The sequence below is a fragment of the Eublepharis macularius genome, chromosome 2 (genome assembly GCF_028583425.1).
Source record: "Eublepharis macularius isolate TG4126 chromosome 2, MPM_Emac_v1.0, whole genome shotgun sequence".
NCBI classification, from domain to species: domain Eukaryota; kingdom Metazoa; phylum Chordata; class Lepidosauria; order Squamata; family Eublepharidae; genus Eublepharis; species Eublepharis macularius.
This window is the reverse complement of record NC_072791.1, coordinates 67,424,871-67,449,684: the sequence shown is the minus strand read 5'-3', so window position 1 is coordinate 67,449,684 and position 24,814 is coordinate 67,424,871. Positions and strand designations below refer to the sequence as shown.

At 41.7% G+C, this 24,814-nt stretch overlaps 1 protein-coding gene across 2 annotated transcripts in view; it reads right to left on the bottom strand.

The window, feature by feature from the left end:
• LOC129324625 (MAX gene-associated protein-like) overlaps positions 1–24,814 on the bottom strand; it is a 112,212-nt gene that overhangs the window by 51,520 nt on the left and 35,878 nt on the right. For both annotated transcript variants that reach the window (XM_054971965.1, XM_054971966.1), the window contains exons 9-14: positions 21,872–22,110; positions 17,322–17,462; positions 17,026–17,077; positions 14,702–15,213; positions 10,410–10,707; positions 7,404–7,955 (exon numbers count right to left, since the gene is read on the bottom strand). In XM_054971965.1, coding sequence (XP_054827940.1) covers positions 7,404–7,955; positions 10,410–10,707; positions 14,702–15,213; positions 17,026–17,077; positions 17,322–17,462; positions 21,872–22,110 — 1,794 coding nt within the window. The remainder of the gene's footprint in view (positions 1–7,403; positions 7,956–10,409; positions 10,708–14,701; positions 15,214–17,025; positions 17,078–17,321; positions 17,463–21,871; positions 22,111–24,814) is intronic.

Genomic DNA, 24,814 nt, shown 5'->3' with positions numbered 1-24,814 from the left:
CCTAGCCTTGGCATTGGAAGCTGTGGTCTATCCTGGGGGGGGCATTAATGATGCAATATGAGGGCCCTGCTGAGAACATCCACTTTTGAATTTTCCATGCTATGTGGATGGCATGGATGGACATATTGTTTTGTACTGTTCATTCCTAAACAGCTGTCGCTTCAGTGCAGAGCTTAAGAGAGGCTGTTCCTCCTTTTTTGTTCAGGTAGTAAAGGGCTAAAGCATTGTCTGTGTGGACCTGCACCCTCGTTGTTATACAAATGATCTGATAAAGAAACGAGGGCAAAATGGATAGATTTCAGCTTTAAGGACGTTGATACACAAGTTAGATTCAGGGGGCCCCCATTTTCCCAGGGCTTCCCCACAGTGGCCTCTCCAACCTTGGAGTGAAGCATCAGTGGTGATATCAATCTCAGGCAGGTGTATACAGAAAGGGACACCCTTAACAAGATTTTCCCATGTCACCTACCACCTCAGAGATCTGATGACAGATCTTGGAATGGAGAACTTAATGTCCTGAGCATGTCGAGAAGAAGAGTATTTTCTAGCAAGCCGATTTTGCAGGGCCCTGATATTTGTGGTAGAGGTCATAAATCTTAATAATTTCTGTATCATCAGGGCTGACTGGAATGGTACAGAGAGAAAAAGATAATCCATGGACTAATGTTTGAGTCCGATCACTGAGGAGGAAGTCTCTACCCAAGAGGGCATCCAACTTGGCACTGATAAAGTGGGTACACTGAACTGGTATGAATTTGGATTTCTCCCAATTAATAAGTAGTCCCAGCTGGGACTACACACACAGTAATGCACACAGTAATGTCAATTTGTGAGCACAACTGTTGCTCAGAGTGGGCCACCTAGAGCCAATTGTCCAGGAAAGAGTAAATTTAACATCCCTGAGATCTGAGAAAAGCAACCACTACGGAGATACATTCTGTAAAGACTCATGGGCCAAAGCTAACCCAAAGGGCAGTGCTGTATACTGGTAACAAGTTTCCCTGCACTTGAAACATAAATATTTCCTGTGCACTGAGTAGACAGATATGTGAAAATATGCATCCTTAAGGTCTAAAACAGCACACCATGGATGTAATTCCAATAATTGTGTAATGTTAGACGTTAACATCTGAAATTAATAAACTCATTCATCTGGTGAAGTTCTAGGATAAGTCTAGCCCTCCATCTTTCTTAGGTACCAGGAAATATCTGGAGTAAAAGCCTAATAAAGTGTCATGTCTACAAACTTTTTAATTGCTCCTTTAAGCAGAGTAGATAGGACCTGGTCAAGCTCTGTTAAACTAACAGCAGAGGTGACAGAAGGAAGGCTCAGCTGTGGAAGCTATTTAAAATGTAGCCTATAGCCGCACTTCATGACAGACAGGACCCATGAGTCATTGATAATGGCCTGCCAAGCTGAACAGAAAGGGCTCATTCTGTCTCTGCTTTGACTCAGATAGTCAGAAGAGAGATTTCTGTCCATGCTGCAAAGCCTTGAGGGACTGAGACTGTGAATGCTTAGGTCTGGGTCTGGTAATACTCCTTCCACTCTGGAGATATGAGGTGGAATAAAATTTCTGGGGCCGGTGTTGTTGCGCAGGATACGGTACTAGTGTTGTTGGTGACCCTGGCAGTGGTAGCTGTACAACAGCTGTTGAGGCAGTAGTGTGACGACTCCTAGCAATCTGGCAGTTTGATAACTTTTCTTCAGTGTCATCAGTTTTCTCCAAAAACAAGTGCCCTTCAAATAGAAAATCCTCAATTTTGTTTGGTTCTCATGAGGTAAAGCTGTAAAGTACAGCCAAGCGTGGTGGCATAAACCATTGCAAAGGCCATGGATCTTGCCAAGCAATGTGCAATATACTGTCTGCATTCATCTGCTGCTTGGCTAGGTGGATGTCTTTACCTTGGAGCACCTTAGCAAGGACTTGACGATCCTCTGGTAAATCCTGCAGGTAGATGGAAAAACGATCCGTAACTGCTAGATGGATATATGGAAGTTTAGAACAACTGATTGAGTACACCTTAAAGCCTAATGTGTCATGTTTTCAACCTTCTCTGTCTGTGGGAGTTGAGTGAGAACCATGGAGGTAGCGGGCTTGAACTTCTTCTGAGATCAAAGAAGATGGGGCAGATTAATGAAAAGAAATCCACAGTCCTGCTGCTTCTGTTTCAACAGATTCTCAATCTCTCTCAATGCGGCAGGTATTGACATGGTTTTTTTCCAGACGCCAAGGGCTACATCCAGTATATCCTCCACTGCAGGGAAGGCCACAAACGCTGGAGAGTCCAAATAGAGTGCCGGTAGCACCTTGCTCTTTGGCTTCAGAGTGGATGAAAAGCTATCCAACTCTATTTTCATTTATTTATTTATTATTTATTTGTTTGTTTATAGTTCATCTTTCTCACTGAGATCCAAGGTGGGTTAGCTAAGACATTCACACAACAAAAATACAATATGATCAACAGCGGGGACATTCAAGGAAAACAGATACAATAAGATGTGGTAGCCACAAATTTGAAAACTAGCATAAAGCCAAACACAAGATGAAACCTTTTCTGAATTAACGCATAAGTAATTAACACGACATCGTGAGACGGAATTTATTCATTGTTTGGCAAAAATGTAAGAGATACTTAAATGAAGAAACCCCATTGTGGATTGTACCGGCTGAAGTTGTTAACCCGAAAACGGAATATAATGGCGAGGAGTGGTTGACTTATAAAGAAATCTTGAAATTGGAGCAAAAAGCAGTTATAATTAAAGCAAATGAGGAACTACCATTTCATTATGGGTGGTTCCAATACAGACAAAGATTTGTAGACTCTGATCGCAGGAAATCAGGATTCAGAACAAAAAACTCAGAACTAGAAGAATGTTTATTACAAGAGGGGAAAAAATGATATCTAAAATGTATAAAATTTTGTTAAAGCGGTTTACTGAGGATGAAACAGTTAAAGTGCAAATGGTTAAGTGGGCTATAAATTGTAACAGAGACATCACAATGGATGCATGAGAGTACTTGTGGAAAAATACATTAAAAATATCAACATGTACTAATATAAAGGAGAATGTATATAAAATGATATATAGATGTATTTAACGCCTAAGAAATTAGCTTATGGGAATAGTCAAATGTCAGACAAATGTTGGAAATCTAAAAAACAAGAAGGTTCGTTTTATCATATGTGGTGGACTTGTGAACTGGCTAAACAATTCTGGGGGAATATTGTTGAGGTTATGTCAGAAATATTGCAGAAAAAAGTGAAAAAAACCCCCAGAGTTGTTGTTGCTAAGCATAAGTTTAGAAGAGTTTGCGATCCAAGATAGAACGCTAATGTTTTACATGATGGTGGTGGCAAGGATGGTATATGCACAATTATGGAAGACTCAAGAAATACCGACAATATAAAATTGGATCCAAAAATTGTTGTATATGGCTGAGATGGACAAGCTGACAAAGAAAATGAGAGAACAAGAGTCTGAAGAATTCTTTATTAACTGGGGGAAATTTAAATTGTATTTGGAAAAGAAGTGGGATGTCAAAGGGAAATTATGTATATTGGAGAATTTTTAAAGGGGGGGTAAAGTGATCTTTATGGAGGGAATATATATTTGTGAGTTTAAGATAAGAGAATGGTATTAAGAAATAACATTTTATTTTAAATAATATAACAATATATAGTAGAAATAATTAGATAAGGGGTTGGAAAACTGTTGGAAGTCTACAAGAAGAAGGGGGAGGAGTGGGTGGGGGAAACTAGGATATGGGGGATAACAGATTATGTATGAAATGACTTATGTATTAACTCACCCAACAAAAATTTATCAAAAAAAAAAGTAATTAATACAACATCTTTAGCAATGCTGAACTACCCAGTAGGAGCATATTCACATCAGCAGACACTGCCCAATAGCCTAGTCTACAGTCCCTCTCCCTTACCAAGGTATCTCTTTGAGCTATTTCTTATGACACAGCCCTATTTCTTATGACATAGCAGAAAGCTCTCTTATTTAGATCATCTGTTCCGAAAAGACCGTAAGTCAGTATGAAGGCAGTCATCTCCCCTATAGACTCCACAGGAGACGGATCCAATACTAGTTCTGCAGCCATATCTGAGTGAGATGCTACCTCTTCTTCCTTGGAATCAGAAAGCATTGCCAATGCGCTTGGAATTGAGTAGCTGGAACCTACGGTTGTATCAGGAATGAGGCAGCTTGCTGGAGCAGTTTGGAGATGCTGCCCATTAGTCATCTGTGATTTTGGAAGTAGGGAATAGGATGGCCACTGAAACACAGGGAGCAGTGTTGGTTGACTTGGCCAAGGTATTCATGCAGGTGTTACTTGTGGCAGTGCATTAGAAGCAGTCATAGGGACTGGCAGGGCTTTTTTTCTGCCAGAATGCTCCGGAACAGCCTTCCAGCAGTTCGCAAAACTGCCCCTCTGCTCCTGGCCATTTTGGGCCGAAACAGGTCCGAAACGGCCCTGAATCAGCCTGGAATGGGCTGCTGCCAGTCAGGGGAACAATTCCCTGCCTGGCGGCAACCCAATCCTACCCATTTCGGGCCCAAATTGGGCCCGATCCTGGCCACTGCAGGACAAAAACATCTATTTGGGGCCCGAAACAACCAGGATTGGGCCTGAATCACGCCCAGCAGTAGCCCGATCCTGGCAGCTTCAGGTCTGATTTGGGTCCAAAATGGCCGAAACAGGCCCAAAATGGCCAAAATGGGCCTAAAACAGTCAGGATCAGGCCTCTGCCAGATGGAGAAACACACACCCCATCAGGCAGCTGCCTGATCCTGTCTGTTTTGGGCCCGATCTTGGTCATTTTGGGCCCAAAAAGGCCAAAACAAGCCTCAAATGACCAGGATCAGGCCCCAAATGGCCAGGATTGGGCTGCTGCCAGGCAGGGGAGTGCTCTCCCATACGGCGGCAGCCCATTACAAGCCATTTCAGGCCCAATTCTGGTGGTTTCGGGACCATTTCAGCCCAATTTGGGCCCTAAATGGCCATGATTGGGCCCAAAACAGCCATGATTGGACCACTATCAAGGGGGGGGGGAGTGCTCTCCTATGCTGCAGCAGCCCGTTCCAGACTGTTTCTGGCTGGTCTTGGCCATTTCTGGTCCATTTCATCCTGAAACATCCAGAATCAGGCCACTGCCAGGTGGAAGAATACTCTCCCATGGTTCAGCAGCCCGTTCCAGGCCAACTAGGGCCAGTCCTAGTCATTTCAGGTCTGTTTTGGCCCTATATGGCCAGGATCCAGCCGCTGTCAGGTGGGAGTGCTCCCCCATGCCACAGTGGCCTGTTCCAGGCTGATTAAGGCCCGATCCAGGCCCCCATGGAACAAGGAAGCGCTCCCGGGGCAGCCACGGCCTGCATGATCATGTCACTTCCTGGAAATGACATCATCAAACGGTCCCGGGAGTGTGTGTGTGCTGAGCGCATATGCATGTACTAACATGTCGATAATGGAACTGATGTCAGATTCTGGGTCAGGTCATTGGTCATTAATAGTCCCTTCTTTTCCTCACGAAGGCCTGGGGAGCTTGGGAGAGATGGCATGTGACAAAGAATGGTGCTATCCTTGTCGCAAACTGATAGAACTGAGCTTGCCATGTGGGTCAGTGTTGTTTCTTGCTCGTGGCACTGCCCACACACTTCTCATAATTTGGTAAAGGAATCTGAGGAAGGAATAACTGATGGGAGTACGGATGGGCTGATGCAAAATTCTGGCATCCCACTCACTGGAAGAATTTGAGATCTTAAATGAAGAGAAGCAGTATAAAAATTGAATAAGTAAGTAAGTTCTGAGACTTCAGGCAGAAATGCAGAACTAAACTTCATACTAAAAGGAACCGTTTGCTGAAATCAGGAAAAATCCTCCTATTGAAAAAGTTTCGATTGATGATGTGCCCAAAAGTATGTTTCTTCTCTAGACCACCTCACCCTTTCCTTTTCAAAAGCCAGAGAGTCTGAACAGGATTCATGGTGCAGAAACTCAATAGGGTCACAGCAGTCACTATAGAACAGTCCTGAGATGAGGCTGCTGCTGAAATGACTCCTGCAATTGAGCGTTGGAATCAATGAGACTGGAGCTTCAAGAAGCTCCCAGAGTCTATGCCTCTAGCCAAGGTTCTGGAATCTGAGATTTGGATCTGCAGAAGAATGACACTGGAAATGGTGGCATCTCTATGATCCCAGTCTATGTCCGGGGAAGAGGAAGAAGAAATCATTTCCCTTCTCTGTCTGCATTTCTGCTTTCTTTCCCTACTTTTTTGTTGGAATCCCTCCTCCACAGCCTTAAGTACTTCCTGGTAATCCAGAGTGTAGAGAAAGCCCAGCCAGGACAATTGGAGATCAGCTAGCAGAGATGATTATGCTGAAGGGAGTAAGAGGGGCCAGAGCTGAGATGAGAGAGCCTTTGTGCTTGGGTAACTAAGCAGTTGTTAAAGCCAGAACATGGTAGGAGAATAGTCCCAGGGAGACCTAGTGTCACTGGACTGAAGCCTCATCCTTATGGCTAACCACAGCTGACAGTGACGGAGGGGAAAAGGCCGCTGTTGAGAATAAGGAATTTTTTTTCTCTTCACCTGCACCACATCTGAGACTAAACACAAAGTGGTAGAGAAGGCAGAGGATTTTTAAGATGTTTAGACAGAATGGAGGAAACAAGGAGAAAGGCTTAGCAAAGAGAGTGCCTACTGCTGGAAGCTTGTCCTACCACAGAGCAAGGCTAGATGTGGACTAAGGATTTGTATCCAGTTGGATCTGGAAGCTATGCAATCAATTTGCATATGCCCTGCCACAGAACAAGTAGGAGGTGTAACCTAACAGTAAGGATATCCTCCTCTGTTGATGAAGACTACAGTTGTAACCATAAATTAATCACATGAAGACAGGATCATGACTTAAGGAAATTCACTTGGCGCACACAGTTATCAGCTGGCAAGTTTTTTCAATGCTCTATTAAATTTTAACAGAAGTAACTTTTGTAGCCTCTCAGTCATCAGAAAACTGACAGAGGATTACATATTATCAGGTGCTGTCAGACTTGAACCTGATTCCCTGGGAGCAAGGCATCAGCTCCTTTGTTACTCTGCCACCAGGACACTAGGTCAAAGAGGGAAGCTGTAAGCTCTTCAAAACTCCTGGTAGAAATTTCTGGCCAAGAACTCAGGCAGACCTGATCACCTTCTGCTTCTTCCTACATAAACCAAGGCCAGCTTTTGCTCATTAGGCTGACTAAGGTCACCTAGGAAAACCACCTCATTGTGCATCCATGCATGTTAGCCACCCCAATTCCCTACCACAGTAGGCTGATGAAGCCAGCAGTGCGTCTATCTATCTAGTGAACCAGCTTGTAGAAACCATCAGCCATCAATAGGAATCATACCTGGTTTTTGGTTTGATAAAGGACTTGTCTGAACTCCTGGTGGCACTGTACGAACACAGTCTATTGGTGAAATTGGTGTCGTCACTGTGGGAGGTGATCCAGTTGTTAAGACAGATGATAGAGGTGTTGCAGAAACTGGAATCGTTGATGAGGCTACTACAGACTTAGCAAAAGCAATGGTTGCAATTGGCGTAGCTATTCCAGTAGATTTTGTTATATTAACAGTAGCCATAGTAGTTGTTGGTAAGACAGAGGTATGGGAGCTATTTTCAGATTTTCCACTAGAATTCACTAAAGCAATGCCAGTAGAGCAGGTAGTTTCCTTATATTCTGAAAGGCTAGGAGCAGTTACAGTAGGTGATGTCACAGCAACACTAGTAACAGCAGTAGTAACAGCACTTGTTCCAGAAGACAGTGGTGTAGGCTTAATATTAAATTGCTGTGATCCTGTCAGAGGTTGGGGTGTTTTAACTCCAGGGATCTTCTGCTGCAGAACTCCAACTGCATTCATTATCAACTGGGATGGCAAAGTATTCTCTGAGGGCCGAGCAGCTGAAAATAAAAAACTTACATGGTCAAGACGTTAAGTTTCCTTCCCTCTGTATCTTCTAGCATAAACCAAGATCACATTTTCTGAGACAGCACAGTTAATACTAGTACTATGTAGAATAAAAAGTACTCCAATGTGTATTGTTTTAAAATTTACTGGAAAACGCAGTTCAAAGTAGGCATTCTGCTATTATTTTTTTACTTCAGCACTGATTCATGAATGTCAGGTTTTGAGTGTTATTAGGCTCTTTATTTGAACCATTTAAAACTGGCCTTGTTACATAGCTCTATTTTCATACTTTTCCCATTCCATTTAATCAACTATATTTTGTTAATGCATGCAGATGCACAAAGTGACTGAATAGGAGGTGGATAATATAACAGATTTAAAAACGTCTCCACCTTTCCAAAACTCAAGGCAGTTTTCAAAATATTAACCTCACAGATAAAAACAATGAAGTCAGGAATCTTAAAATCATCTAGATGAGGTTTAATAAGGTAATCACAACATATCAAAGACAATACACACTGAAGTACAAAACTGGAATGGATTCAGCCCTGTCATGTTATACAAGAATTTTTAACTAAAAGTTAACTAAAAAATCAAATTTCTCAACGGACTTACAAAACCTAATGGTATCAGCCTCTCACCTCCTATAGAAGTTGGTTCCAGACAAGAACCTGAAAGTAGCTTAAAGAGTGGGTAGGTCTTGTTGTTGTTTTAAGTGGGTAAGAACAACATAGCTAATTTCAGACCCATGAGCAAGATGACTGAACACACAGAGACACAGCAGCTAGAAGTGCTCTGGAATACTAATTTCTTCCCTCGAACATGACCCTTTCAGTCAAGCTTCAAATGAAGATTTGGATGGAGACTGCATTGCCCCCACCCCCTCCAAAGCAGACTTTCCTTGAACCCAATCCTGCTTTCCCTAAGAAACTGAGAGATGGAAGATTCTAAACTTACTTAGCCTCCTTCACTGCCAAAACTATAATGGAGGCGGGAATGTCTTGGTCTCAAGGAAATAACACATTCACATTCTTTGCTTGACTTTAAGATGATTCCACACAATAACTTTAGGAGCAAAGAAGAGGGATGAGTGAGAGGGATGAGAAGCTCCACTCTCCCCTCGCCACTTTATCAATGGCAGGGCTCAACTACATTTTCTGCCACCAGCTCAGCAGCCTGGCCCAGCCCACCCCCCAGCTATCTTTATATCACTGTGAAGGCTTGTCTTGAGCTCAAGGAAAGAATGAGGCAGTCTAGGCTCTTTCACTGAATTCAAGATGATCCACTCTCAGCCACCATTTGGGGAGTAAACAGAGACTCTAGAACAATAGTAGAAAATTGGAATGGACAGATTCACAGGAAGGGTGTCATGAGGGTGTGCTTTCTTTGAGCTGTACTTAAACTTCTGCTAAATAATTCAAGCAGCCTAGAAATGGTTCAGGTAAGAAAAGGGCTAAAACAATGCAAAGCAGAGTTGTCTTGGATACTATACACATTCTGCAGTCTCAAGTCACCACTCTAAAGGCCATGATTCTGGCAACTAAGATTCTAACTTCCCACCTTGATATAATACAAAGCAGTCTCAATTGAAGAATGCAGCCGGCACAGGGACTAGTGCAGTGACAGGTAATATCCAAAGTATGTATGTTCCAAGCCATGAAGGAATTTTAAAGGTTCCAAACAGTTGAACTGGGCTCAGAACACTGGCAGTGAGTACAAATGCAGAACACAGGTTGAATATGCTTACACCACCTGAGATTCATCTAAAAGATGGGCAGGCCCACTGTTTACTAGCTGAAGCTTCCACATAGTATTACTTTTCTGTAAGTAGAGCACTCTTCTGAACTTTACATCATTTTGCCTGATACAAACATTTAATCAGTCTGTTTTGATCAGTAAAACACAGTTAATCTCTTATGCTAAACATCAATTCAATATGTTTATAATCGTAAGAACACATTCTTCAAAAAAGCAGGTTCAGGATTAAATTAAAGCACAAAACTAAGCAGGAAAGCAAACAGAGCTCAATTTTTTCAACTTAATAAAAGTGAATAAAGGTATTTTAAAAATTACCTTACAATTGAGGTAACACCAAGTTAATATTTACACAAGCAACATCTCCAAAATTGCAAACATGATCTGAATACAAAATAAGTTTCTCACAGTGGGTACTGCACGGGTAAATTAAGGAATTTTAGGCTGCCTAAACAAAACAAGAGTCCAGTGGCACCACAGGCACTAACAGAATTTATTCCAGTATAAGCTTTCATGAGTTAGAACTCACTTCATCAGATGCATGAAATGTACATCCATTAGATGTATTGTCGAAGGCTTTCATTAGGCTTATGGTTGATGCCTTAAGTACCAGCAGTATTCTGGGCAGAAATAAACTTGAATGCTGTATTATTACACGTTTTAAAAACAAAGAACGTAATGTTCCAACCTACCTATGGGTCTCTGTGCTGGAGCACAAATATTTCGGCGTGCTACAGGGGCAGAGGATGTAGTCCTTGTGAAAACTTGTGTTTTGGCAGTTTTTGATGTGGCTACTTCAACTGACTGTGGCTCAGAACCAGCAACCTTAGGATTAGATGTCACCTTGGAGGTTACAGTACTCAGTGTTGAGATGTCAAGCACCGTGGGTTGCAATCTGCCTGTGATATAAGCAGCAAGCCGATTGGCAGGATGCAATGCTCCAATCTGTCCCAAAAGCAACTTCGCCTGAGGATAATTTTTACCATTAACCTGCAAAGAGAGAGAGAAAATTCCAACAGTGTCTAACTCTACCCTTAAGGATTTGCTTACCCTATGCAGAGAAATTCTTTCTGTTCTCTTTGAACAGTTGACCATTTCCCCCTCCCAATTATACTACCAGCTGAAACCTCTCAGTTTTAAAGCAATTTGCCATGTAGCAGAGAGCTAATTAGGAAAAAAGTTTAATATCCACAAGAGATATCAGTAGCCCACTAGCTACTGCAGCACAGCTTATGCATCCCCCATAAGACCCTAGAAAAGACTGCAAAAAGATTTGCTCTGAGCTTTTTAAAAAGCTTTTTATTTCACAGAATTTTATTCTGTGCTTCTTAGCCAACAGTTTCATTTCTGGTGTTCCTCCTTTGTCCATATTGCTTTTCTATGACAGAATAAAAATTGGTAATATGCTGGGGAAGAGTGGGAATAGCTTGGGACACTCCGAATGATTGAGAAGTAGCTCTCTTTAAAGAAAAGGCTAGTGAATCCAGGTCTAAAGGCTTCTTGGGCTTACAGAACTAACACTTCCAAAAGAATCTAGCATAACAAAAACCTTTAGACTGGGAAATATTGCAGCTATTGTCTTAATTTTTCAATTTAGATTTTAGGGAATCCTATCATCTGAAGGAGAAATAGAAGAGTGATCAAAGTGGGCATGTGTTTTTCTTCCCACAACGTTCATCTAAATAGTTTTAGGTAAACATCGCAGTAAACAAGGAAGGAAAAAGCTCTTATCTGTTTCATATTTGCATTTCTTTTTAACAGCAACCTCTTTGAAAGCATATCCTGGAGCTTGTGTGAAAAGGTGATCAGTAACCTCGGTCACTTTCTAAATAATTAAGCAACTGCAGGAGCAGCATACTGATAATGCTAGGCTTACTATGTAGTTGGAGGTTGCAAGTGGCTACCATTTCATGCAGTTACAGCTGCTACACAATAAGTATTTAAGTGGATTCTAGCTAGCCTGATGTTATTCCTAGAACCCTTGAATATGTATCCAAGATTGGATAAGAGTGATTTTCCAAACATTCCTACTTTCTTTATAATTTTCGATATTGTGGCAATATATGGATAATATCTGGCTTAAAGAAAGTAAGAGATCAGATTTAAGTATTTGCTTGCCAAAAGGTAAGCTGAGCTCTCTTTCATTAACTTGGTTTAACTGTTTTTTTGGAAAACACAAAACATGCTGATTAAGAAAATTTATACATTCCCTTCTCCAGAGACCTTCTCAAACAATACAATGGGCTGGATCCAGCAACCCATGGACACAAGGATGGTATCCTTCTGCTTCCTCTCCCCTTGGGCAGTCCTTTCTGACACTGGGATAGTTTATTCCAAGGATAGTAGGACTTACGTACTCTAACAGCAACATGGGTCAGGAGGCTGTGGTGGGAAGTTAGAAGGGGAAAAAAACAAGACTTCTTTGCCTACCTTGCAGAGCTGAGCTGATGGTAAAAGTAGAAAGGGATAAGAAAGCATTCACCCTCTCCACTGCAGCCTCCCATTAACAGCTTGGAATAAAATAAAAAATGCTTGGAGCAGCAATCAGCCAGCTTTAAACTAGCTGAGCTGTGATTTGACAGGTAAAACCAAATATATCCAGTATTAATGTATTCAGCATCCTGATTTTATTTGGGATTCTCTAATTTAATTCAGTATACTCAGATAATGCTAACTTAGCCATTATCGGGTATATATTCAGTATATTAATATCAAATAGTACACCTCAATCCACATAACTATTATAAGCCTCTTGGGTTCCGCAGTCCCAGAAATAAACTTCCAGGGGTCAGTAAGGGCTGCAAGAAAGGTCCACTACTGTCAGTGCCTTCTGCTAAAAAAAATCACTGGATCCAACCCAATAAAATTATAAAAACAACCTAAGAATTATAATAATATAACAAGCCATAAAGACAAACTAGGAGCATAAAAACAGCAGAAAGCAAAAGTCATCAGCCTGAAGTGACATTAATAAAGCAGTTCTCAAGCTATAAGCAGATCATGAAAACATATTAAAATGTCACAACCCATCCATTAAAAGCTTTGGTAAATAGAAGTGTTTTGGCCTGGTATCTAAAGAACAGTAAGGGGAGGGAAGGGCTCTCAAAAGGTGAGGTATCATCACCAAACCCCCCTTGTGTCTCTGATCACCATCCCATCTCACTGTTGCAGATGGGGAGGGCACAAAGAGCAAGGCTTGGCAGGAGGGTCTTAACAATCCCTGACAACAGCCAACTGTATTTTAATTCAAGTTCCTGGACAGTTTTCAAAGGCAACCCCACAGACATCACATGACAGTAATCTGAGCTGGATGTGATCAGAGCACACTCTAACACACTATAAAACTGTTTTAAGCCAAACAATTTACAATTTGGTCAAAATTGATAGGAAAACCAACAAAGGAGAACCTTATAGTGAATTACGTAATGAGACTATGGAAGAAATTTAAATGTACCAATGTCTATGGTGCTTCATAATCATAAATTACAAGCAGCAATAACTTCGATGGTAGTTGTGGATTTTCCGGGCTGCCCAGAAAATCCACAACAACCATCGTTCTCCGGCCGTGAAAGCCTTCAACAATATAGCAATAACTTCCACCACATAAGAAGTATATACCAGTCCAAAATGGTGAATAGAGACAATGGATTTATTGCAAAGACCGTGCAATAGGTTGATTTGAATTTAGGTAAGTCAATACATAACCATTATTTTCCAAACTTCGTTCAACCCATCAGTAAGGCATAGTTCTCACAGAAAGAATGACAAAACATGTACCTAGACCAGGAGTCCCCAACATGGTGCCCGCAAGTGCCAATGACACCCACCAAGAATTTTCTTTATGCTCACCAACTGTTTTTAGACTGCGGGTGAGGCCAAGTGGGGGTTCTCAGTTTCTGATGTTTAAGCTATAATGCTGACTGTGGCTTTATATACAGTACTTTACCTGTGCAAATAACAGAGTGACATTCTAAAAACACAGTGGGACTTCCTCTGACTAAATATGGTCAGCACAGCCTAAATATTTGATGCACCTAACAGGAACTTCCACTGACATTATAAAAATATATTCAAATTGGAAAGCTCCGATAGTTCAAGAGAAGTTGATAACAACATCACTTCATCAAATTTTGGACACTTTACAAAATTCATTTATGTTCCTATTAAAATCTGGCCAAAGTCTTTCTCTTGCTGTACACATGAGCAAGGAGCTCTCACCAGCCTTTGAACACCAACTTTTGTTGTTATAAGAAAAGTGCAGACTGAAAATGGTTGGGCTCATGAGAGAAGCATTCATCTAAAGCAGAGAACAGCCCAAGAGAAGCTAGGCTTTTTCCTTTTACATAAATGTGTTGTATATACTGGTCTTCCAGACAGATTAGTGCCCCATTCAGAGTGGTGAACAAAGTCAATGTTGTTATTATCTCCACAATACAGCTGGAGAGCTGGGGCTGAGAGGAATGGCTTACCCAAGACCACCTACTGAGCTCATGGCAGTAGTGGGATTCGAACCAGCAAAGTGCTGATTCGCAACCCAACCAAATAACCATTATGCTACTGCAGCCTTCAAAACGATGACAGATACTGCCAGATGAAGGTTTCTTAGCTAGCTCAATACGTATACTGATTTTGTGTGTGTGCAAGGAGGAAATAGTTTTAAATAAGTTCTAAATAATAGTTTTAAAAGGCATCCTGTTAGTGATTCTGTCTGAAATCTTGAAGAGCCACTAGCAGAGTTATGCATTACCCCACTCCCTGACATTTTGTGGTTGAATCCACCTCCTGTAGCATCTATTCTGTGGCTGACTTCACCCCCTGCAGCAGCTATTTTGTGCTTAAACCCACCTCTCTCTATCAGAATTCTAAATGTACCCATAGGGTCAATAAGGTTGGGGAGCCCTGGCCTAGACTAAACGCTATTTCAGACACTGCAGCTCAAGTTCAAGACCATAAATAGAAATTTAATCTCAAAAGAAAAACCTACCTGAATCAGGCACGAGGGATTCAAATTAGATTTGCATGTATAGGCAGCAAGCTTTCCTGCAGGAAAAAGCCCAGCATAAAAAGGCAAGCCCTTCTTCCTTTGTTCTCGTAATTTGCCCAAGGAGCCAGAGGTTAAGAATGTGATTTTTTCTGTCCTTTTCTTTGGTGACAATCTATTACCAGGTGCCTCCAAAGCAGACATGTGAACCTTTTCATCCTTGTTTTGGCAAGAAGGCATGGAGATTTTCACTCGGGAAGAATAGATGGGACTGTTCTTCTCATCCCAGGTTTTGCTTTCAGATTCTAGATCAATAGCAAAGTTTCCTACTTTGAGGGACTTTGGTATCTTGTTCTTTATGTGTTGTGATAAGATATTCAAGATCTCATTGCGATCCTCCTCCCAGTTGCAATCAGAAACAATCTCGATTAGTTTGGTTGTCCCATTTGGTGTGGTGTGATGAACAAAGGAAGTGGATGGATCCCCTGCACTACAGGAAAACCACCAGCTTTTCTCTGAGAAAGAATGGAAATAGGTTTCTGCAATATTGCAGCTTTTTATCACCTTGGCATTGAGCCGTTTTGTTATCAGTATGCCTATCTTGTACCACCACTGGCAGAAAACTTGCTTTAAATATCCACAATTTTTCAGACAGACAAACAACCTTGTTCTGCAATATCTAGCTAGCCTCCATGCATCAGAACTGGACCGTGACAGATTATTTTTTCAGTCTCAAAAGAGAAATCTCTGTTTACCAGAATGAGACTCTAGTATCTTTATTGTGCTTCAGCAAGTCTGTAAAAATTATGGTTTAAAGCTAAGGTTTGTATTAAACAAATTTTCAAAGAAAGAGTTAATATTTACTGAGTTCTTCACACTCCACTCCACAGCTCCTTTCAATTCCAAGTTAAACCTGTGCCTGGGGTTGTGGAACCCATCTGAATGAACAGTTGTGTGGGTCAGGTCAGTGGAGAGGCTTGCAGTGAGAAGAGGGAAGAGAATGAAGTTGTCCCCATCTCTCCTCTTCCATCACTGGAGCAGCACTTGCACAACAGGCACAATTTCTCCTGCCCTTCTTCCTTACTGCACCTACCTCCTCACCCCCAGGATGGCTTTTTGTGCACAGGGGGATCAGTGACTCCAGGAATAACCTTCCCATGCAAAATGAACCTTCCACTTGATAAAACCTAACTAGGCTTTGATGACCAAAATGCATCATAAGCAATGAAAACCACATTTGACCATCATGCCTTCAAAAATTTCAAATGTGACTGGGAGTTGAAAATTGTCATGGAGTTATTTTATACAGACCAAATTATATGTACTTTCACATCCCACAAAAGCATTAGAGTATATACTTCGTGTTTTCCCCAAAGGTATCCTCTGACAAGAATGACAAATACTATCTCACCATATACACCTGTAGTTCACCACTTAAACTATTTAATGCTAACCAACTTCCTGCTACTTAATTTATTATTTCGTAACCAAAATATCATTTTTCCTTCTACTCCAATGCCAATAAAAGAACTACTCAATTAATTCTCTGTAGAGATACACATTTTCCATGATGTTACTGGATTAACCAGAACTCCTGTTAGCTCCTAGTGTATTTATCATTGGTATCAACATAACACTGAGCCTGGGTTAGATCTAGCCGAGGAAATTTTCACTATACAGGAAGGGAGGGAATGAATGACAGCATGATTCTACAGCCCACTCCCAGTTACTTAATATGGTTAAGCAATCAGGAGTATTATGTTTGTGAAGACCCATTTATAGTATTTTGAACCAGACCTTTTTGGAATTAGCCTTATTTTCTCCCCCTCCTCTCACCCTGGATATGTGGACACATAGAGATCCGTGAGCACAGTAGTATGAAAGCAAGCCCATGGGTGTATGCAAGGATCTGGGGCACTAATCCAGCAATGGTTTTAGAATTTTTTTAAAAATATATTTTCCCTGTATTTGGGTGGTGAATAGAAGTGGAACTTTTAGGGTTTACTAACTGCCCTCAGTCTCCTAACTTTTCAAGTCAGTGAGATATAGGGTGACTCTATTTGCACTGCCCCATCAAGAAAGAAATGTGGATCTATAAGGGAGTGTTAAACACTCATAATTCCTTTCCTGGAAGTTTGATCCTCAGCCTGCATATGTCTCACTCAAGGACTGCATTAGAAGCAATGATGCTGTATATCAGCTAGCAAGAAAATAAGCTGAGTTTACTTCATGTTTCCTCCCTCCCTACAATTTTCAGGGATCCTATATGTATATACAACCCCAACCCCCCAACTTTTACAAACAGGGGCCCAAGATTTTTATTTTACCTCCAGGCTCTTTACCCTGTTCCATCTTAAGGGGTTGAAGGCCAGGATGCTCCTGGGAAACAGAAGAGAGCAAGAAATACAAAAAGATAAGTCACCCTGAAACTTAAAAAAAATGTATATTCAAGAATATGTACCTAAAAATAAATAGTTCACCTCCAGCATTCAAACTGGAAGAGTGACACAAAATTTCACATCTTCAGAATAATTCAACAGTTACTTAAATGCCCATTTGGCAACTGTCCGACAGCAACATAGGTTGTTCTTACCAGAGCTGTACACACAGAATACAATCTCACCTTTTCAATGTATTTTTCAGAATTCTGAAGGCACTTTTGTTGTTTTTTCTCCTGCATCTTGCGTTCATATATCCGAACACGAGCACAGGTCATCATACTTTCAAAATACAAGTAGACAGGGTCCTTATCCTCTTCTCGAATCTAAACACCAAAATAAAGGAGCTTCAAATTAAAAGAGCACCTCTGAAAAATTACTTTTTAAGAAACTTTATTTACACCCCAACCTTCTCCCCAATGGAGAACCATACATAAGTCTCCTCTCTTCTGTTACTATGCCACTCTTCATTAATGATCAAATTGTTGTTGCTTTAATTACATGCTGCCTTTCTGCTCCAGTGGGGCTTTCAAAGTGGCTAACAGTACTTAAAAGCAAGCAAACAAAACAATATTAAGCAGTGGCAATGAACCCAGTAGCAATAACTAAAACTAATAAAAGCAAAACTGCCACATTTATTCAAGAATTTATAAAACTACTCAAGCTTTGGTAGTTAAATAAGTCAAACTTTTCCAGCCCCTACAAGTTGATATATTGCTTCAGGTAAACATCTTTAGAGGGGTTCCATTAATGGGGTGTAAAGGAAAAGACCTGTCTCTGGTAGACACCTCTGTTGAGGATGATCTGAACTAGCTCACATGAGAGAAGGCAATACTTCATACAGTCTGGGTCTTAGACCATTCTAACCAGCACTTTGAATTGTGGCCAGAAACAAACTGAATGAGAGCAAAGATCTTTGAGAGCTAAGTAAATTATAACAAGACCTGGTGATGACCTAGCCACTGCACTGTGGAGCTGTTGAAGTTTTCCATTTTCCAAGTCAACACATAAAATTCACTAGTAAAATAGCCTAGACATTACTGAAATGTGGATAAATGTGGCAAGATATATTCAAGAAGCAGCTGTAGCTAGAATATTTATTAATGTTTTTGTTTATTTATGTTATTTATAGTATGCCTTTCTCATTGAGACTGGGCGCAGATTACACAGTGTAAGTCAATACAATCAACAGCTGGAGTAGTCAATAAACAATGCAACAGGGAATGGATTACAGAAATTTGAAAACAAGTATAAATCTGAATACAGAGCTACAAATGATCCTGAAAAAGTAAGTAATCTGACATAACATATTAAATGATGTGGAAACTACCCAGTGGGACCATTTCTACATCAGCCAACAGTACCCGTAGTATAGTCTACAGTTCCTGTCCTTTTACCAAAGCATCCCTCTGAGCCATTTCTTACAACTCAGCCCTATTATCTGTGTAAAAAATGCTCCTGAATAATTCATTTTGCATAGTTTGCAAAAAGCCAAGAGAATGGAAGCTTTCCTGACCTTTTCGGGCAGGCAATTCCATGAGGTAGGGGCCATCACTGAGAATATGTATGGACAAGCAGCTGTTAATTTAGCCCATTTGCAGGATAGTATTTGCAGAAGACCCTGTTCAGATGAGCAAAGCTGCCATGACAGAGCATAGGGGGAAAGGTCCCACAGATATGAGGGGCCACGGTCATGAAGGGCTTTGTATGCAATAACCAAAACCTTGAATTGAGCCCAGTAACTGATAGGGAGCCAATAGAGGGTTGGTAAAATAGAATTAATATGCATGCTCTGCCTAGCTTCTGATAACGAGTTGCAGTGTTCTGTACCAGCTGGAGTCTCCAAGCTTAATCTGAGGGGAGACCTGTGTAGAGATCGTTACAGTTGTCTAGTCTCAACATTACTTTGGTGTGAATCCAGGTGGCCAGATCAGTTGTGTCACAGTAGATGGCCATCATCCAGGCCAGTCTGAGTTGAGAGAAGGCCCTTTTTTGCAGCTGCATTTACTTACTTCTCTAGAAGCAGTGCAGGATCCAGTATAACTCCAAGATTTAACTGGGTCAGCAAGTGTTAACTGAACCCATTTAAAGCTGGTGGAAAGTGCTATTAAGTTTGGGACCCAACTTCTGCTACTGTCAGCAATGCAGTAATAGCATCCCAAACTGTGACCCCAATCTCTAGGGAGAATGTGACAACCACATCCCAGCATTTGTTGAATAGCCTCTACATGGTTCCGTAAAGCATTCATCAATAGCATCTCCAACAATGCTCTCCAAGTTTCTTAGTACACCAGCAAACAAGACTGGATGATCAATGATTTCTACCAGACCAAGCCCTTCTATTGGAAAAACACGTAAACCAAATGGCACTAAGTTTTGCCCTTTTTTGGACTCAGCTGACCTAGCCACAGTAATCTATGCTATCATAACCTCGAGACTGGATTGTAAAACACTCTATGTGGATCAGACCTTGAATACAACACGTAAGATGCAGCTGGTGCAGAACGAAGCAGCAAGACTGCTGACAGGGGTAAAGCGTTTTGAATATGTCACCCTGATTTTAAGACTGTTACACTGGTTGCCAATTAGATTCAGTGTCCAACTCAAGGTGCTGGTATTAAACTTTAAGGCCTTTTACAACCTGAGACCCTGATATTTGTGGAGCTACCTCCACCTGTATACCTCTACTGCTCACAAGACAGCTTCATTTATAAGACCATGGACTGTTAATAGTCTCTAAACTTGGGTCAGTAAAAACTGTTGTCCCTCAGGCTTGTGCTTTCTTTATGGCTGCCCTTAAGCTACAGAATGGGCTTCCCGAGGATGTAAAGTCTTGACCTTGCACAGGTTTTGAAGGCTCTGTAAAGCAGACATTTTTCATTGTACCTTTAGAAGCCCCATGGGTGAAGGCTGCAGCTTGCCTTCTTTTATTTGTTTTTAAATTTAATGTACGCTGCTTTATGTCTTGTTGAATATAAACACTGCAACTAAATTATGAGTCTCTCTACCTTGCATGGTACCCCATTCAACAGTCACTGAACTCTGTGTTTGCTCCTAATGTGGGACTCATAAGACAGGTTAGAGATTCTGATGGTATACAACACATCCCACAGCCAAACGATCTTCTTTCTTGAGTGTCGGGAATCATCAGCTTTATGGTTCTGGGGGACTTCAATATTCATACTCCACTGTACCATCAGAAGCAGATTTTAAGGCAATCATGACAACTATTGTGTCAACTAACACTGGGCATTACACATATAGTAGATGTACACTTGATCTGGTGTTACATGGAGGACAGAAGACCCACATTATGTCTTCACTCCCAGATCATTGTCAGATCACTACCTGGTAAAATGTAGACTAAAAGGGATTCAAAATGCCGGGGTGGGGGGTGGAATGATCTTCCCTAGTGGAAAATAGATTTGAATGGTTTCCTGACAGCTGTAGGTAAAGCCATGTTGATGATTTGGTAGGATTTTGGAATGGGGGGGGTCCTCACTTGTTAGTGATTATTCCTAAACACACTCCCTTACACACACTAAAGAATGTATAGCTGCCTTATTATCTGAAAGTACACAAGCCCCCTCCAGTTACACCCAGGGAGGACAGAGGGAGTAGACAAGAGCTGTTAGCACTAACAGCAGCCAAGAGAAACAGTGTTATTTAAATGCAAACCCTTTGTCTCTTAGCTTTGCTACTACTGCTTCTGTAGCTCTTGTCCACTCCTCTTTCATGACATAATGGGAGCTACTCTGCTCTGTGTGGTCATTACTGTGAGGTGTGAGATTGAGCTTTCCATAGCTAGCCAAGTCCTTCCAATTACAGCCAGGGAAGACGGGACTTGATCAAGAGCTGTTCACAGCTGTAATAACTAAGGTAAGAGGTAGAGAGAAGCACCACAATAAAGTTTATAGGCATCATGGCAACCTGGCACCCAGGACTGTTGTGCCCTACATCAGGCACACAACTTTAGTTTCATCTGGTATGCCTTTATTTCTTGTTACTCAAACTGAACTTGTTGCTGAAGCTTGCTTTGAGTACTTTTAAGATACTGTTAAAATTCACCCTTCTACCATCCAGTGACTCCTGATTCATGCCTTTTATTCTGCCCTTGAGGAGCTCAGTACAGTGTACAGTTTCCCCCTTTCACTGTGCCTTCAAGTTAGGCTGAAAGTTAAGGACAGGCCCAAAGTTATCTAGCAAGCTTTGTGGAGCTATGAATGAAAGCCAGTTCAAGCTGAACACTATGGCCACTAACTACACTGACTCCTGAAATTGCTGCACTTTTCTCCTCCACTGACTTTTCTAGTCCTACCTTAAATCTTCCCTCTTCTCCAAGAATTATCCAAATAATGATAACTGCTTTAATCACCCTAAAATCACTGATCAATATCTTTGATAGCTGGCCTGTTCTTGTTCACATTTAGCACTGACTTCATTGTTACAGACCACCCCTCATAAAGGAACACAGTGTTTCTATTGTATCTGCTTCTCATTCTCTTTTATGTTCTAAAATTTCCCACTCTGATGGACTACTGCGCCACCTCTAAGACCTCTTCATATGGAAGTGTTTCCCAAAAGATGTGCCTACCATATCAGTAACAGAATTACAAAACAAATGCCTACATGTAGTTTTTCTTCTTATCTCCACCAATTTGTATTCAGGGTACTTTGCAGATGAGATACAACACTCTTGGGTTAATCTTTACAAAAAACTCATTTCTTTGCTTACCACTGGATTAGGTCTGGGTGTATACACTCTTGGCTTGATTCCACTAGGTGCAGGCTTAGCTCCGCTGGACATAGGCTTGTCAGATGGTAAGTCATCTAGAGTGGGTTGTATTAACAATTTTGTTGGCTCAATAGCTGATGGTGTTGGGATGTAAACTGGTTCAGGATCCATCTCTCCATCTACTTTTACCCACAATGGAAAGTTCTTAACAGGTTTTTCTGGCTCTGTGTCACAGATTGCTAAAAGACAGATATAAACGTGAATTAGGACTCTATTTTCCTGTGAATGATCCCTACGCTAATACAAATTACAGAAACATAAATACCAGTTAACTATAAATATGTCCTGGACAGGTACCTGGAGCAGGTAATGTGGTTCCCAACCCTTTCGGTATGGCGACTTACAAGTCCAAATTCACTTTGTATGGTGACTAGACATGGGCAAGAACCCAAAAAATTTAACGACTCTGCGGTTCGTGGTTCGGTGCCAACGACGATCCCGAAGTCGCGAACTGCAACGAACATTTTCCGTTGCCAAACCGGTTCGTGGTTCGCAGAACGGCCCCCGTGGCACTTAGAGAGCCCATATTCCTGGGGAGTGTTTTGCAAGGTCTCCTACAGCCATCACCCAAGTTTGGACAAGATTGCAAAAGGGATCTTGGAGTTATACCCTCTCCAATCCAAGACCCCCAGGAAACTCCCACAAAAATCCAAGCTGAATTATACTCTCAGTCTCTCTCCCCAAAGGCTAGCAAGTGGCAAGCAAGAGCTCTGTCCCACTCCACTGCTCGCTGAAAGTGAAACCCAGCCTGGAAGCCCACGGCTATTTATAAGCACAGGTCCCATTGAGCAATGCAGGAGATCTGGAGCTGCCTATCAGGGTTTGCAGGGATGAGACTGGAGTGCCCATGGCTACAGAACACCCCCTTCCCCCTCCCTCCCCTGGGTGTCTTCTCCCAACTTGTAACCGCTTTGCAGCTCTGTGGTTGGAAGAAGACCTGCCAATTAAAGTAAGCTGGGCTTCCATTCGGGTTTCCAGGGCGACAGAAGGAGCGCAGACAGAGTTCAGGCATTCCCCCGGCTCCGTTTCCAGGGGAATTGATTGCTGGCTCCTGACTGTCCGGCTTCCCGAACTGTGGCCGAATGCACCAAACCAGGCTTCTTCCGAACGCAGGTTCGTTGGACGAGGACAATCATGAACTGCCGGATCGCAATTTCGTGGGTTTTTGAAGTTCATAATGCGGTTTGTGCCCATCTCTAATGGTGACCCAGCCAGGGCTGGCCCAAGAGATTGAGATGGCACTGTGGGGGGGGGGGGACAGGTTGAGGAGATGTGGGAAGATATGTTGGCAAAGAGGTGGGTAGCAAGTGGCTCAGTGCAATACATATCTACGTATCGCACATCAGGTAGAAGACAGTGAGGAACTGCAAGGGGCCAGGCAAGAGGTTGGGATGTTGAAGGAGCAGTGCAAGACAGACATATACCTCTTTCTCTTACCCTCTCACTTTTTCATGCGCTGAACAGCTCCCACCTTCTCTCTAGCCTTTCCAAACCCCCACTTCTTCCGGCTACTATTGTAAAGTTACTAGTTGCCCGATAGCTTTTTACCATTCATTATTGTTGCAGAGTATGGTAAGAATGTGAGAAGCTGGCAAGGAAAAAGAGGAGAGAAAGAGAAGGGTGCGAAGTGCAGGAGCTGCCATCAGGAATGGCTGGCCTGCAACCCACTTTCAGAGGCTTTGTGACCCACTATTGGGCCCCGACCTACAGGTTGGGAAACACTGGGATAGATGAGCTGAAGATGCCGTTAGTTAATGGAGAATGTGCTTGAGGATGGAGGGTGTCAGCCTTTCCTGGAGGGAACTGCATCACCCCCTAAAGAAGCAGGTTTGTAATTTAGGGATGTTACTGGCTCCTGGCCTATGTCCAGAGGCTCAGCTCTCCCCCCTGGTGCACAGTGGCTTCTATCAGCTTTGGCTGATATCCCAGCTAAAGCCCTTCTTTGAAAAGCATGATTTGGCCATAGTGATCCATGCTCTGATTACATCCAAGTTAAATTATTGTAATGTGCTCTACATTCTTATGCTTTTAATTAAGGGGTTATTTTTTAAAATAACATTGCTTTATAATCTGTTTTTAGCCCGAGAAATATTTAAGACCCTTTTTAAGCTGCTCAATATTTTGGGTGGCTTTATGCTCCAGCTGTGTTTTTTAATGCTGGGATTTAATAATTTTTATGATGTTTTATATTTTTATCATGTTTTATACCATAAGCTGCCTCAAGCAGGTTCCTTGGAGAGGAGGTATAGAAATTTTCCAAACATGTAACTAAATAAGATTATCATTGCTTATCTATAAGAACCAAGAAAGTCGTATTAGTACTTGCCTATCAGTATGTCTTGGGCAGCAGAAGAAAGGACAAAAGGGTAGAAAAGGAGATACATACAAAAGGGTTCTGCCAGTATCATTTCTTGAGCTAGTAATTAGGATTCAGTCACCACAGCGGAGCATGTTTTACTTCTGGAGATACGTCTAGCTGGATCAACTACCTAAGAGAAATTCACTGCTATCAGAGATACAGTAGCAATTGTCAGAGTCTGGAGTGACACTTTGCTCAGAAAACAGAGTTGATGCAGTTCATGGCCTTGTGCAAGGAGGATCTTGTGTAATGGACGTGTCTTGCATTGTCAGTCTTTGAGACAGGGAGATTCTCTTTAAAGTCATTCTTCTACATGTGGAAAGTACTGCACTTGGATGAAGAGAGTTACTGTCTCAGATAAAAATAAAGCCAGGGTGCTCAAGTTAAGATATCCCTGAATTCCCTTGCCTTCAAAAGACATCTGATTAGCAGGTCAACCTAGTAAGGAAAAATATGTGACTGACGTATGTCATTAGTTATGCTATCACTGCCACTATCAGTTTCATGAACATATTGTGGTGCAT